The sequence below is a fragment of the Harpia harpyja genome, chromosome 4 (genome assembly GCF_026419915.1).
Source record: "Harpia harpyja isolate bHarHar1 chromosome 4, bHarHar1 primary haplotype, whole genome shotgun sequence".
In the NCBI taxonomy this organism is placed as follows: Eukaryota; Metazoa; Chordata; class Aves; order Accipitriformes; family Accipitridae; genus Harpia; species Harpia harpyja.
In genome coordinates, this window is record NC_068943.1 from 68,486,305 (window position 1) to 68,500,514 (window position 14,210).

The window sequence follows — 14,210 nt, forward strand, 5'->3', positions numbered from 1 at the left end:
GGAAAGGCCCCTCACATACCTTATGAGCTCCTATGATGTCAGGGAAGCAACCAAGAAATCCCTTATATTCATGATTTGTTTCCATCAAAAAGTGAAGATCTTTCTTCGGCTAATAACAAAGTGTAAGCATTAGTAGAAGTATCTGTGGTACATTAACATCACAGAAAAGAAACTATGATGCCAAAAAAGGATGAGGGAAAAAAAGGGAAGGAAAGAGTAGAAAAAACCCAAACCAAAATATTAATTGTTTGTTGCAAGTTATTCATATTTAAAAAGGTCCTTATTAAAATAAAAGCTTTTTGGAGTAAGGCACCAAGCACCAGTGAGCAAATGCCTCTGTTCTTTGTTTTACTCAACATTAGCTTATGAAGTGAGGGGTTTTGCCTCAAGCTTTCACTGAAGAGGAGTTACCAGTACAATCTCATTACGTATACAGATATGTACATGCACTGGTGCATCTCCTTAGTCACTAACCTGGAAAGCTGTTTCAAGAACTTCCAGTCTCAACCCTGAGATCAAGAGGATCTACGTTTTGGAGACTTTAAGCTTAATACACTACACATCAATTTATGACTTGAATACTGACACCAATCAGGACTTATTTAAGCTAAATTTTTACTGAAGCAGGCAATTGCACATCAAGACAATGAAACACAGTAAGATCTGGATCCTGTAGACATTTGGGGAAGGGAAAAACCCGACCCTTGATTAAATCTCATTCTTTTGTATCAGTAATGAAGACAGCTCACTGACATCAGAAAACACATTTAAAGTGGAAGTAATCACTTTAGTATTTTAGACCCTCCCATCACATCCCCCCTAAGTTGACATATAGTAGAAAAGAAGACAAAAGTGCATTTAAAAGTATTAATACTAATTTCATTTAACTGGTCTGCAGCACTAGCAGTTGTTTTAACAGGAAAGAAAAAAAGAAAAAGTCAGAAGTTATCCAAATAGGTGGTATGTTTGTCCATGCTATGCCAATGCATTCATAATAATTCTACCTGATCTGCTACAAGACTGGCGATTTCTTCATAGGTTTTTCCTGCTTCTGTTATTGCTCCATTGAGATCAGATTCCCCTAAAAGTAAACATCAGTGTTCAAATTACAGTAAGTAACTTGCCTTGATTCAAGGCAAATTTCTAAAATAGCTTATTTTACAATAATAAATGCCTAGTCATCATTTTATAACCAACAGTAATAAAGAAGTTAGAAAAATATTAGTAGTTTTTATACCATTAAAGAAGGAAAACTCTGAAGATCTTGTAGAAAATGAATGCTAAAGGGACCACGTAAACACTGTTCTACCATAGTACTAGCACTATTCACTTCCACATTTCATAATTACATGTAGTTTAAATACACAGGTATTCCCCCACATGGGGCAACAGGAAGCCTACCAGAATGGGAGACAAGGGAGAATGAGGAGGGTAACACTAGAAGATAGACTAACAAAGTTGAAGAGACACCTGCTGTTCTGATTTTTAATAAATTATTTTCATACCTGATAAGCAGTAAATTCTCCACGATGCCCTATGGAGGAGTGATGCTAGCCCTAAGCTCTCCAACAGTCCTGGACCATAATTGTTGGAAGGTCAGAAGCAGAAGGAAGCCCAGCTAACTTTTTTTCCTTGCCAACAAGATTTCTGACACTTTAGGGAACTCTTGGATAATATTTTCAAGCTCTGTAAGAATTGCTGCTTTTGAGAGTGAGTTTCTAACTTTCATCATCACATGAAATAGATCAAAGGGCCCCACAAACTACACTTAAAGATACAGACATCACCACAAATCCTAAGCTAGATAACACCACAAGCACTCATAACACTGTATTACTAGCAGGACATGGCTACATGGGACAAAGATGAAAACAAGCCTTACATTCTTGTTTTTTTCATGCCACTTCACCTTCCCAAAACACCACAGGTTTTTTCCATCCTTGTTAGCTTGTCCAAAGCATGTAGTCAACAGTATGGAAAGCAAATTGAGGTAGAGAAAGGGGAAGGTATAATTTGCAGATTTTGCATTTTATTTTTAAAAATAATTTTTCTCACCCTTTCAGACATGCCTTGATATTAGGCAGCAGTTAGTCTTTTACAAACATTTTGGTTTTATTTTATAGACATTAATCAGTGACTTGATTGAAAATTACCAAACATTGACTTCATTAATGATTAATTTGAACATTAAAGTATCTTTTACTACAACGTATAGACTAATCTGCATTAGAGATTTATTAGATCATATTCCTTCATTTTAGCATGTCCTAAAGGAAACAAGGTAATGACTAAATGTTGCTTCAGTTCTATTAATTGATTCTTACTTTCCATAAGACTGGTTTCATAAAGCCAAAAGCTTTGAGGGAAAGCTGCTGATCCTAAGAACTAGTAAAGTCCAGGAACACAAACACTGCTAAAGAAATAGTTATTTTTCTCCTATTTGAGCCTGTCTGGATAAAATAAAAATAAAAACAACATGAAATGCCATTGTGAGATCTAAGCGGTACATAATTCAGAAGATAACTTCGCATTGTTGTAAAACAATAACAAAATTTCAGGGAGCTCAATTTCATTATTTCAGGTAGACTTAAATAATTTCATTATTTCAGAATTCCCCATGTCTGCTCAGAAGTAACCTTGAAGTAACCTTGAAGTCACTGCTGCTTTGGCAACTGACTCCTAGATTTTGGGACAAAACATGGTGTGGCTTTAGGGTCAGAGCCAGGTTAATCTAGATGTTGCTGTTCATTTCATAATACCATAAAAGATGATGACTTTTCCTATCTGAGCAAAACAGAGGAGGAAGAGCACATATATTTGAGTAGAAATAGAAAATCCTCCCCTTCTGTGCAGAACTCACTCAAAGGACCTTCATAGATTGGAGCTTCGAAGAATCTAGACAAACCCTCCCAACACTGATCCTCTTTCATTTGGGGGCAGCAGGGTACAAAGCCAGCTTGTAGAAGTGTACATTAAGAGTTTCTACAACTAGCAGAGGCATTCACACTCCTCCAAAAGATAGTATATTTAAAAGTTGTTCCAGAGAGCAGATCCTGACAATAGACAGGCACACAAGTGGCAGAAGAATGTCCACAGCTCCACACGCTGCATCCTTGTCTTCCACAATCCCTTTTTCAGGTAGTGCCAGGGCAGCCTTAGAGGGTCAGATTTCATCTGTCACCTGTTGCACCCTCCAAGTTTTAAGACATGTTATCAGCAGTGTCATGCCATGCTCAGTTGGTCACTCCCTACACCAGGGCACCTTGTCAGAGATACCACATGCAACCCACAGGCTCACCTAACAGAGTAACTTGAATTCCAGCAGACGATTGCTCCCAATCACTGTTGTCAGCATGGGTTTTGGTCAAAGTTTTGTTACTTGGACAGGGCCGAGTTTCTAGTGTTCTCAGCTTCTGAACCGATAAGAAGCCCATTTGCCAGCTTCGCAACTCAAGCAATTAAAAGCTGAGCTGGGTCCCAGTGCAAGGATATACCAGGATGTCGACTTCTTTAATCAACAGTAAAGCAGAAAGCCCCACACGCTGCTGACGTTTACAACAAAATTAGGGCAATGTGCATTACATGTATCCACAGGAGAAACAGAGAGGGCTTAAAAGTATTGACTAAAGGTAGTTGCAAAAAGACCAGTTAAAATGGCCAGTAATATTCTACAGATGTTTTAACCCAATCACGTGGACAAACTGATACTTTCATTGATTTACAGACCTGCATGCTGTCATAGGGAGATGAATGAAGATGTAAAACTATGGGGAGTCTTTTGGAGATGTTTAGCAGAGCATCTCTTAGCAGTTCAACTGCTTCATAAGTGCCAGTGATTATCATATCTGAGGAAATACACCAGGTATATAGAAGGAACAAATACTCTGTAAGGCTTGACTGGGGCAGCAGAATGTTTTTTTGTCAAGTAGTGTTTTTGTTTTCTTTTCTTTCAAAGCATGTTTTAACAGAATCCAAGAGTAGGAAAAAGATACAGTTTGATGTACTATGGAACTACTTGTAACAAGATTTTTTTCTTGACAAGTACACCTCAGACTGAATGTTCAGCACACAAGCAGCTTGGAAGGCAAGGTGTGCCTGTTGCTAGCTGGCAAGATAGTGAAACTTGCATGTAACTGCCTAACAAAATTCCTGAGGGGTGATGCTGGATTAGGAGATCTTACTATGGTTGAATGGCATACCACAGCCATTCATGTTTTCTTAATATAGGAGAAAGACTTGCCCAGATTTGGCACCACAAAAGAGAAGCCATGCTATTTAAGGCTGCATTAACCTAAGAGCATCGTACGATGCAGAAAGATAGGCAACGTCGTGCCAGGCTGCAAGACACTTCCAGGCTTATTCTGGAGCTGTCCAATATGCTTTTTTTTTTGGACCAAAATCATACTTTCAAAGCACATGTTCTTAAAACCGATCAGACAGTACATAGGCCCGCGGCCAAGTTAAATGAGAAACTCAATGCGTCCTTAATAGTTTTAAAGGTACCCTTGCCTCTGCAAATACTTGGGACAGATTCCTAGTATGCACTGTGGCTGGCAACTAATTGCTAAGGCTCATTCTGCAGCATAAGAAAAAGAGCTGGATTCTGAGTCAGATTAAGGAGTGCATCTTGCCTGGTGCAAATCTTAAACGTTTTAGGCTGGAAATTAGAAGAGAAGGCAGCAGACATTCACCACACATAATAAGGATTTAAAGAGCAAGCAGGCAGCACTGATGAAAGAGGTAAGGACAGTACATACATCCCATGCTAACTACAAAGTAACCAACTAACAGTGTATTCAGTATGTTAGAAATCAGCAGTAGCTGGAAACGTTCGTGTCATCAAATCAGTTGTTGCAATCTTTAGTGGCCTATATGCTTAAACTTCCAGGACTCAAGTATTTAAAAAAAAAAAAAAAAAAAAAAAGAAAAGAGGATGAAGATATTCAGCTCCCAACAGAAACTGAACTGAGCACCTTTAAGTATGGCTGAAGGAGCCATTCCTCTTTACTGATAGTCCACAAAAATCATATCCCATACTCAAGCCTAGCTAGTACTTCTTCATTTGAGGGAATGTGCCTTCTTTTAAGTATTGAGATCTGGAAAGCCACATCCTATCAGTTTAAATCCAGGTGCTTACATCTCTTGCACAGAGTCTGCTTAATCCGCAGACCTGTACCTGAGGCAACCGTCAAATGAAATTGTATCGGAACAGCAGACAGGACAGAGTGAGGGCACCAGTGATGAAGACATTTAAAGCAACACGTGCACTGCACTCATTCTCTCTTCCTGAGATCTCAAATTAAAAAGCAAAGAATCCCATATATTATTAATTCTGGAAAAATACACTGGTGTACCAGTTATTAAAAAGAGCAAACTCTATGCAATTAGGACAAAGGCATCAGTGGGAAGGGCATTTTCCTCAGCAAGATACTAGGGTGCAACCAGGTACAACTGGGCAAGCAGCAAAGAGAAACATCCTTGTCTTGTTCCCAAGCATCACGGGATCTATTTTTTCATACCATTCAAAGATGCTGGAAATCAAACTGAAGCTTTGATTCTTAAGGTTGATCTGCAATTTTGCATCCTAGCTTTAAGCCATATTGTTTTCCCTTTACCCTGGCAAAAGAACGTGTGTTATAGTTCAAGCAATTTTCAGTCCTTTCTCAAGAATTCTTACTAGATTGTATCTGGCTAGGATTTACAGCGCTCTAACCCATGCTAAGAGTACATAGCTATGTAAATCCCCTACCTGGTTCTCACATCTAAAAGCAACATTTTAGGCAATACACTATGCTCCAAATCTAACTAAGCAGTCATCCTGTTGAAGTATAGGACAAAGACGAGAACAAACTACAGGGACTATGCCTATTTCCAATGCTTCCAGCAGCAGAGAACCCAAGTTTCAGCAGCAGTTGCATTTTAATACATGGTTTATGGGGCAAAAAGCTTTAAGAGTACAAAGCAAGGGGTAGATGAGTAGCCAGAGTAGGCACTGGCCAACTAAAAGTCCTAAGATGGAAAGATTTCAGGGAGCCTCTATACTATAACATTTAAGGTTTTAGAACAGAGCAATTTTGCTATTAAGTCTAGGAAAAAAAAAAAAAAAACAAAACCCCAAAACATTTGACAGGAGAATCCCAGAGAAAATGGACTCAATAAACTCCCTCTGGGATATGAGGAAATATTTTCCTGTTATCTGGAAAACATCAGCAGGATTTTAAGTTTAGCCTAAAGACTACATTTTAGGAGAACTTTGAGCAATTGATGCCCTCCTTTTCCTTCCCACAACTTTCATATCTAACAGAACAGGCTATTTTAGGGGTCTTGAAGGAGAAGGAAAGGTGAAGGACAAGAAAAGGCTACAGTAGCCAACCCTCCAGCCCATATAATGGTATACAAAAATCTTGTAGTAAGTTTTCCATCCTCATGTGGAGTTGCTGTTTCATGAAGTCACACAATAGTTCTGTGACAGATATTTTCAAGGCTGCGTTTTCTCCCCTTTGCTTTGATATCACAAAAAATGCTACAGCATGTTTTGTCAGTCAGGTCAGTAGCCAGATTATACATTAATGAGATCAAGCTAAACTCCACCACCACAAACCCACCACATGATTATACAGTAACAGAAAACAAGATTGCAGCCTAGAATACAAAAACCCCATAATACACACAGGGAAACAAGTTTTTAATATTTTTTCCAGAATCATATTTGACAGGTGAATTTCAAAGAGGAAAGCATTAAGCTCCTTGGCAAAAAATGCAGCATCATGTAATTAAAATATCTTTTGTTAAGTAAAGTACAAATGAAGCTATAGAAGTACCTTGGTATCCACTTGTGCTGAAGACCAGTGCCAGGCTCTGCAATGCTTTTCCTATCTTCTGGTATTCCTTAGGTAGTGCTGAAAGTGGGAAAAGGATGGGGAGAAGAGGGAAACAGAAGCAAAAACCCACAAGGGTAAGTGAGACTAAAACTGCAGCATTTCCAAAACTTGATAGAAGCAGATGTCAAAAACAACTAGGTTTTACATTTCCTCTAGTGAAGCATTTACAATCACATTCTTATCCCCTCCCCTGCTACAGACGTCCCCAAACTGGATAAAGCAATTACAATCTGGATTCCTGAAAGCCACAAACAGTTGGGGAAACTGTGTGTGATTGCTATAAAAAAAATCTCACTGCACTCCTAGCTCAGTCCTCCTATGCATACAGCAAGATTTTTTTGTCCCCCTCATGAGCAGACTTTCTCCTCCTGGGCGGGGGGTTGGGGGGGGGGGGGGGGGGCAGGGGAGAAGTGCTGCAGTGACACAGAGAATAGATCTCATTAATATTTTAAGAGAGGAAATTATTATACAGACTTGTAATACCTAAACTCTCCTCAAATCATGGATTTTATATTAAAGGCACTAGAAATCAAGATTATCTAGGCATAAAAATTGATGGAAGTATCTGAATAATAACATTGTTTTTTATAATCTACTTATTGCAAAAGTATGCATAAATTGCTTCTTCACAATGAAGTCAATAAGCTGTGATTTATGAGTGCATCCATTATTAACACTTCAAATACCACCACCCCAGAGGCCTAAAAAGCAATCTGAAAAGTGAAAGCAGTTTTTTGTAAGCTACTTATGCTAGCAGGAGAAAAACCCAAGTAGATGTGTTTTTTGTCAAATATTTGTATTCAGAGGGCACACTGTCCAGGTAAATAGCAGTTTTTTAGTTGCTCTAGCATCCCACACAATCTGATTTTCACAGAGGAACCCCTTTGTGTGGTAAAAAAACAAAAACCAAAAAGCAATCACCTCCCCCCCCCAAACCGTGTAATTTTATTGATTATCTTTGATCAAGTTCTTGCTCAGAAGTTAGATTATTTATGACAACTAGTATTTCTTACACAACAGGTACCATTCAGAGTGCTAGAGTTCTGTTATCAGCCTTTAACTTGTTACTGAAGTTCCCACTGGGGATTCAGTGAAGAATGTTTGGTTTCTTTCCACTTGCACTGAAGAAGTTTCCACTGTCAATCATTTTAAATATCATAGAATGGAATGCACGTAACTACTGCTCAGGAAGTGCCAAAAATACTTCTGACTAGGAGCTGGGACTAGAGCTGACAGGGAACTTAAAACCTAAAAGACTACTGAAATGCTTCAGTTTTGCATGTCCCAATTTACCAGCCTCCTTTTTGTATTCAATATGAATGTCTGGAAAATTAAAAGTTCAAATTTTCAACACAATCACATCTGACTTGCTACATTTATGCTAACTAATTAATTGCTGTAAGTATTAGAAGAGTCATTCCATGCATAAAGCACTAGTGTCAAAGTTTAAGGAGATTTTAGCAGTGAACAAAATACTGAATTTCTTCTGTAAGCACAAGTCACAGCCAGCCCTTAACTATGGTGGTTTTGATCATTGCTTCTGTAAACACCAAGCAACATTACTTTTCTAGTCTCATCTGAGGGGCCTTATTTCTTCCCCTGCCCTCCACTTCCCCCACGGTATCATTTCCTAGTGAAGTGAGATCTGTACAATGTTAGAGCTGTGTCCTGTGTTAGACTATTTTTGACCAGCAGGAGGGTCAGTGACGTGTAAAAGGAAACCCTCTTATTCAAAGTGGGGAGACATAAATAATTTAAAGTTCACATCCTCCAGATACTAAGGTCTAATGTAATCACTACCAGAAGAGACTGGGCTTCTATACTTCCCATTCCCTCCAGTCAGCCCCAGATACTCAACTGCAGTGTTAGATTAGAAAGCAGCAAAGAGCTAACTCAGGAGATGTACTTACTCCCAAGTCTGAGGACAATGTTTTTTGTGGGAGTTAAAAAGAGGGGGGGAAGAAAAAAGAAAAAGAAAAAAAAAAGGAAAGATGAAAATGGAGGGGATTTGAGGAGATCTGTGTGATAGGTCTTTGGTCACCAGACACTACAGCCTGCCCTGAAGTGTTTCTTATTATGATCCTCAGCTGTAGTACCTGCTTCCTTTCAATAGCTGCCTTGTGGTGGCCACAAACACTGAACACTGCTGTGGACTAGGAAATTAGGGCCCAGGCAGAGTCATAGGGACTTGGTGTGAAGTTCTGCAACCCTAAATATCTGTGGGAAGGAAGAGACAAGATAGGAGAAAAAGAATTGGGCTAAAGATTAAGTTAGAATCAAGTTGTTTTTTCTTTCCTTCTTTTTTAAAAACTCATTTAATCTTTAAATCACTCCTGCTGGCATGCAAGAATCCTAAATAAGGGGTTAATAAAATGCAATCATTTATGATTTCATCAAATAGACAGGTCTACTTTGCCCATGTCACTAAAATGTAGATAAATGACAAATATATGAGAACAGGTCCCACAAGAGCTTTAGCTGGATTACTAGAATTATTTAACTTTTAATATTATTAAACCTATGGGCAGGGACCAGATATTTGTTATGAGAGAAAGAAAAAAAAAAAACACAACACAAAAACACAGACAAAAAACTTGCACAATTTATATTCTCAGACCCTGAAAACAGCCAGAATGCCATACAATTCTCATGACAATTTAGGATTTCTTTTAGTTTTAAGATGTGCCTTGAATTATGAACAACAAAAACAACAACAAAAAAACCCCACAGAGAAAAGCAACACAGAAATAACTGCTGAGTTCAAAAGGGACACTTACGTCCTGTACACCTCTTCCAGTGCTCTTGTCCCACTGTCAGCAGCTCTTTAACTCCATCATCCATTGCTTTGGTGAACCTACCCACTGCATCACATTTCTGTTCTCTGTGGCATTTGGAAAAAGCAAAAACAAAAAGCAGTTTAACAGATGCATTATGCTAACTTTAAATGCAATATTGAAATGTTTAGTAGTGTCAACTAGGTCTTTAAAAAAAAAAAATCAAAGAAATAAACTAATTCCTTGAAATCTCTGCCATTTCACTGAGGTCAGAATTTCCCTCTTTAGAGACAGGCATTTTTCATTCTATTTTTCCCTCCCTCTGTTAAACATGTGGTACTGGACATCATTCTTACTATAGTTAGTTACTTTCAAAAAAAAAAAAAAAAAAGGCTACTAGCTAAATATCTTCCCCAGTGAGATCAAATAATAACAGAACAGCAAAATCTGATTTGAGGAAAACGCATCTCTAGAGCACTTAACACAAATAGAAGACCCCACATTGACAGGAAATTAGATGTTGAAGTAACGGAAGTAGCAAAATTCATACAACAATGAACAAATATAAAGAAAATAATTGTTCCAGATATTTTAATAGAAATCTAAAATAGGTGAGTAAAAATTAATCTAGCAGTTCTTCTAGGGAAGTGTATATGTGTAACTTTATATTATATTGACAATACCATTGTGTTCAGTCGTGTTATAGAGAAGGGGGAAAAAAAAAAATCAGTGATGCTCAAAAGATAATTCTGAATTAGTATGTGCCTTTTTACCCCTCTTTAAGCATGTTTTCATGCAGCTATCAAAGCCTTCTATTAACATAGACTGCATACACAGCAATGCTCTGTGAACTCTACAAAAGAAAACTAGACATATATTTTCTAATTTTCAATGAGAATTATTCAAACTGCATCAGATCTTACAAACACTCTCAGCCAAAGCCTGTATGAGACAGCTCTCACAGCAAGCAACTCTCTAGAGCCAGGGCAGCAACACCAGCTGCAGCCCAACCACCTAGAGGCTCCCACCTCCCCACCAGCACCTCCTTCCCCAGCTGGAAACCCTACCCAAAGAGTTACTTGCACAGAAACAGAATCTGGGCTTTCCAAGAGGCCCTTGTTTTACTCCAATTTTCCCAGTAGCAAACCATCTTTTAATTTTCTGTACTTCATACTTTATGGTACCATGATCACAGAAAAAGTTCATGAACCAGCACAGGGTTACCATCCTTTGATCAAAACCAGGATGACACAGGACTGCCAAAGTACTAGCAAAATTGTTTCAGTAAAGAGTGTCTTTTCACTGAAGAACCTAAGAACTGTTGAACAAGCTGGTTTGTCCACTTACAGGAGTAATGGCTTTCAAAACTGTGTTCATACACACTTTTAACAGCACCCCAAGATGTTCCCAGGCACTGGAACATGGTGTGGACATCTGAGGTGTTACAGCCACCCGTGCAATGCTTGGAGATAGGTCCCCAAAACCACCCCAGGTTGCCAGCCCCCGCCCAGGAGCCAATACCCTCTGGTGAGCGTTCCCCACATGCTGCTTGCCTGCCCTCACCTTGTTTGGGGACAAACTGTTTAGCAGACAATATGCTGCCGTTCCCTGCCAGGGTTCTGTATATAATACAGACTCACTCTCTCCTGCACCCTATGTACAAAATGCTCTCTCTGGTTCACCCCTTCAGCTTTTATACCACTGGGATTTATACAAAACCCATCACTTAAGAAAAGTAGTCAAGTTTGAAAACTTCACGTTAGAAGTGGAAGTGACCTAAAGATGTCCATCTTTTTTTACTAGCGCAGAACTGCTACCACACAGCTACTATATACATTTTAATACGCACTGCATCACTTGGATAAAGCCTATGCTGGGATATTTTCAGGTGTACGTACACTACTGCTTTCCTACTATAAACACTTCTACCTAGTTTATCCACAGCTTCAGACACAAAACATTATCCAAGTTTCTATGTGCTACAACAGCAAGCAAAGCATGTCATGCATACTACATATCTTCTAAGAAAAATGATTAAGCCTGAAGGAGTGAAATAAGGCTGCAGAGTAAATCCTGTCTTCCACTGTATGAAACACAAAGGTCTACCACCAAGAGAACTATATATATATAAAAAAGTATGTATATATAACATATACATATATAAAATAAATATCTCTATTTCCCCTTCCAGAAGGATATCCCAAAAATATAGTAAACCATTTAGAATTAAATTTGATAATTTAAGTCACTTTACATTTTTAACAGCTTTCCATGGATTCCAGATATTAGAATCATACCGTGTGTGCATTATATACAAGTCTTTTACAGAAACATTGTTTTCCTTGATGGTCCACCTACAGTTATCCTAAGCTACTTGGTAAGTCTAGCACACTTTGGAACTGTTCGCAACTGAAGGATTAAAGATCAAAATATACTTTCATAGCAATATAAAACATAACTCCATAGGATCTGCTAGTACTCTATCTCATCAACTAGTTTGGCATAAATCTGTTTAGGATCAGTATTCAGCCAATGAAGTCAAAGAGACATCACATGGAGTTCCACCAAGTTTTGGAGGGGTTGATATGAAAATCTTGTATTCAAACAATTTTTCAGCTCTGCCTTGATGAATGCCTCTTCAAATCCATGAATATATGTGCACGCTTACTAATCTAGTTTTATATTAGCTCAGTATCTGTTGTACATCCAGATGCATAACGTCCATGCAAAAAGAAAGCACCTTACATTTCTACCATGTCCAAGTCAGGAGCTTCCGGTTCCATGGTAGAAAAGATCAGGACTCCTACCGTTTCATCTTTTTCTGCCTTCCGCTTTCCAGTTTTCCACTCCTTGAGGGGAAAAAAAAAAAAAACCCAAAGTTTCACCACCACTGTTCATGCATCTTTAAGAGCAGTGAATGAAATGTTTAGAAGAACAGTTAACCAATAGACCACCCATAAATTAAAACCTTTTAAATGAATGTTTCAGTGGGGCCATGGTTTCTTAAAGCTTCCCCCCCCCCCTTGTGCACTTTGTTTTCTAGATTCTGGGGTCAACAGACCCTTCTTGTATATTACTGAAATACAGTGTAAGAGCAATTATATTCAGCTGTCTCTGCATACGTGGTAGTGCTGATACCAGAAGCTACTCAAGAAGATCATGAGACTATTATGCAATTGCCATACTAAGTTCTTAGTGGGAACAGATAAAAAGGTTAAAAATTCCACATGTATTGCAACATCTGTTCTGTTTGTATCAGTCCGTAAGTTAGATACTAAGAACTGCTGACCAGCTAGCACAATTATACAACTCTCCACAGGCCATCCAAATAGCACTTCACTGGGACTGCTAGTTACTATGTTACTAAGCCTCTACTTACAGTATCAGAGAATAATTCTGGTTGGAAGTGACCTCAGGAAGTTTGTAGTCCAACCACCTACTCAGACATGGTCGGCTGTGACCTTAGTTACTCAGGGCTTTATGCAGTCTGGTCTTAAAAACTTCCAAGGATCATCTACTTTTTCAGCAAAATCTATGTGTATTTAGAGGAGAAAGCAGCAGAGTTTTCCTGTTTATTTCCTCATCAGTTGATACTGAAATTAGTAACAGAGCTGGAGTTCAGTCATGAAGAAACCATTATTAACTGAAGGTGAAGATACTAAAACCTCTCAAAAACCATCAGAAAACGCTGGAGGCGGGGGGGGGGGGGGGGGGGGAGGGGGGCATGGGAATAAAAAACAGCTGGTTATATCAGGTAAGACTGCAGCATAATGCTATTACAATCCATTCCCGCGAAAACTGTGTTTCTGAGGGAGGGGGTTTTGTTTTTAAATATAATCCAGGATCAGACACATCCTAGATCAGCTACAAAGTAGCTTCTTTAGCAAAGCAGTACCAATCAGAGGACCACAGTGATTACTAAGTCCAACAGAGACAGAGCAGGGCAACAGCCAGAAGAGTTTTTATATACATTCCTATTCTGCTAGAGGACCCAAACTCTATCGGAACAGCATATAGCATGTCACACGAGCAACTTCATGCCTCATTATGATCAATGAGCTAAGTTAGTTAGTAAACCCAGCAGTTTTCATCTCATCACTACTGTCCGAAGGCTACAAAGCTGAACTCTTAAACTCGAAGGGGGATGTCGGTGTGGGGGGCGGGGAGGTGAGCAATTCCTCAATCTCAGTCTGTGTGTGAACTTTATTTCCTACCTTCTCATCTCGGAAATTGAGAAACTGCTGGAAAACTTCACTTTCCGAGACAACAGGATGGCGGCACATCCTCGTCATCCAAGCTTGCAGTCTCTCCATACGCATTTTGATAAATTCTTCTTCAAAGCGTCCTGTTATGCATTGAACAGTAATTGTTAAATTTCTACCCTAGTACTCTCAGCTTTTTTTTTTTAATTAAAACAGAATCTGTAATTCATCTGGTGAGTTATTAACCATTTAATGACTGAGAACTTACAAGAAGGAAACATTATGCTGACAAATCAGAAGAACCTTAAAATACAGTATATTGGTTACTGACCAAGAGTACTCCTCCTTTTAAA

The 14,210-nt window shown here is 38.7% G+C and overlaps 1 protein-coding gene across 1 annotated transcript in view; it reads right to left on the reverse strand.

Moving 5' to 3' along the window:
• SNX9 (sorting nexin 9) overlaps positions 1–14,210 on the reverse strand; it is a 64,469-nt gene that overhangs the window by 6,455 nt on the left and 43,804 nt on the right. Inside the window, exons 10-15 of the mRNA XM_052784636.1 lie at positions 13,870–14,000; positions 12,401–12,504; positions 9,659–9,762; positions 6,822–6,899; positions 1,005–1,081; positions 20–109 (exon numbers count right to left, since the gene is read on the reverse strand). Coding sequence (XP_052640596.1) covers positions 20–109; positions 1,005–1,081; positions 6,822–6,899; positions 9,659–9,762; positions 12,401–12,504; positions 13,870–14,000 — 584 coding nt within the window. The remainder of the gene's footprint in view (positions 1–19; positions 110–1,004; positions 1,082–6,821; positions 6,900–9,658; positions 9,763–12,400; positions 12,505–13,869; positions 14,001–14,210) is intronic.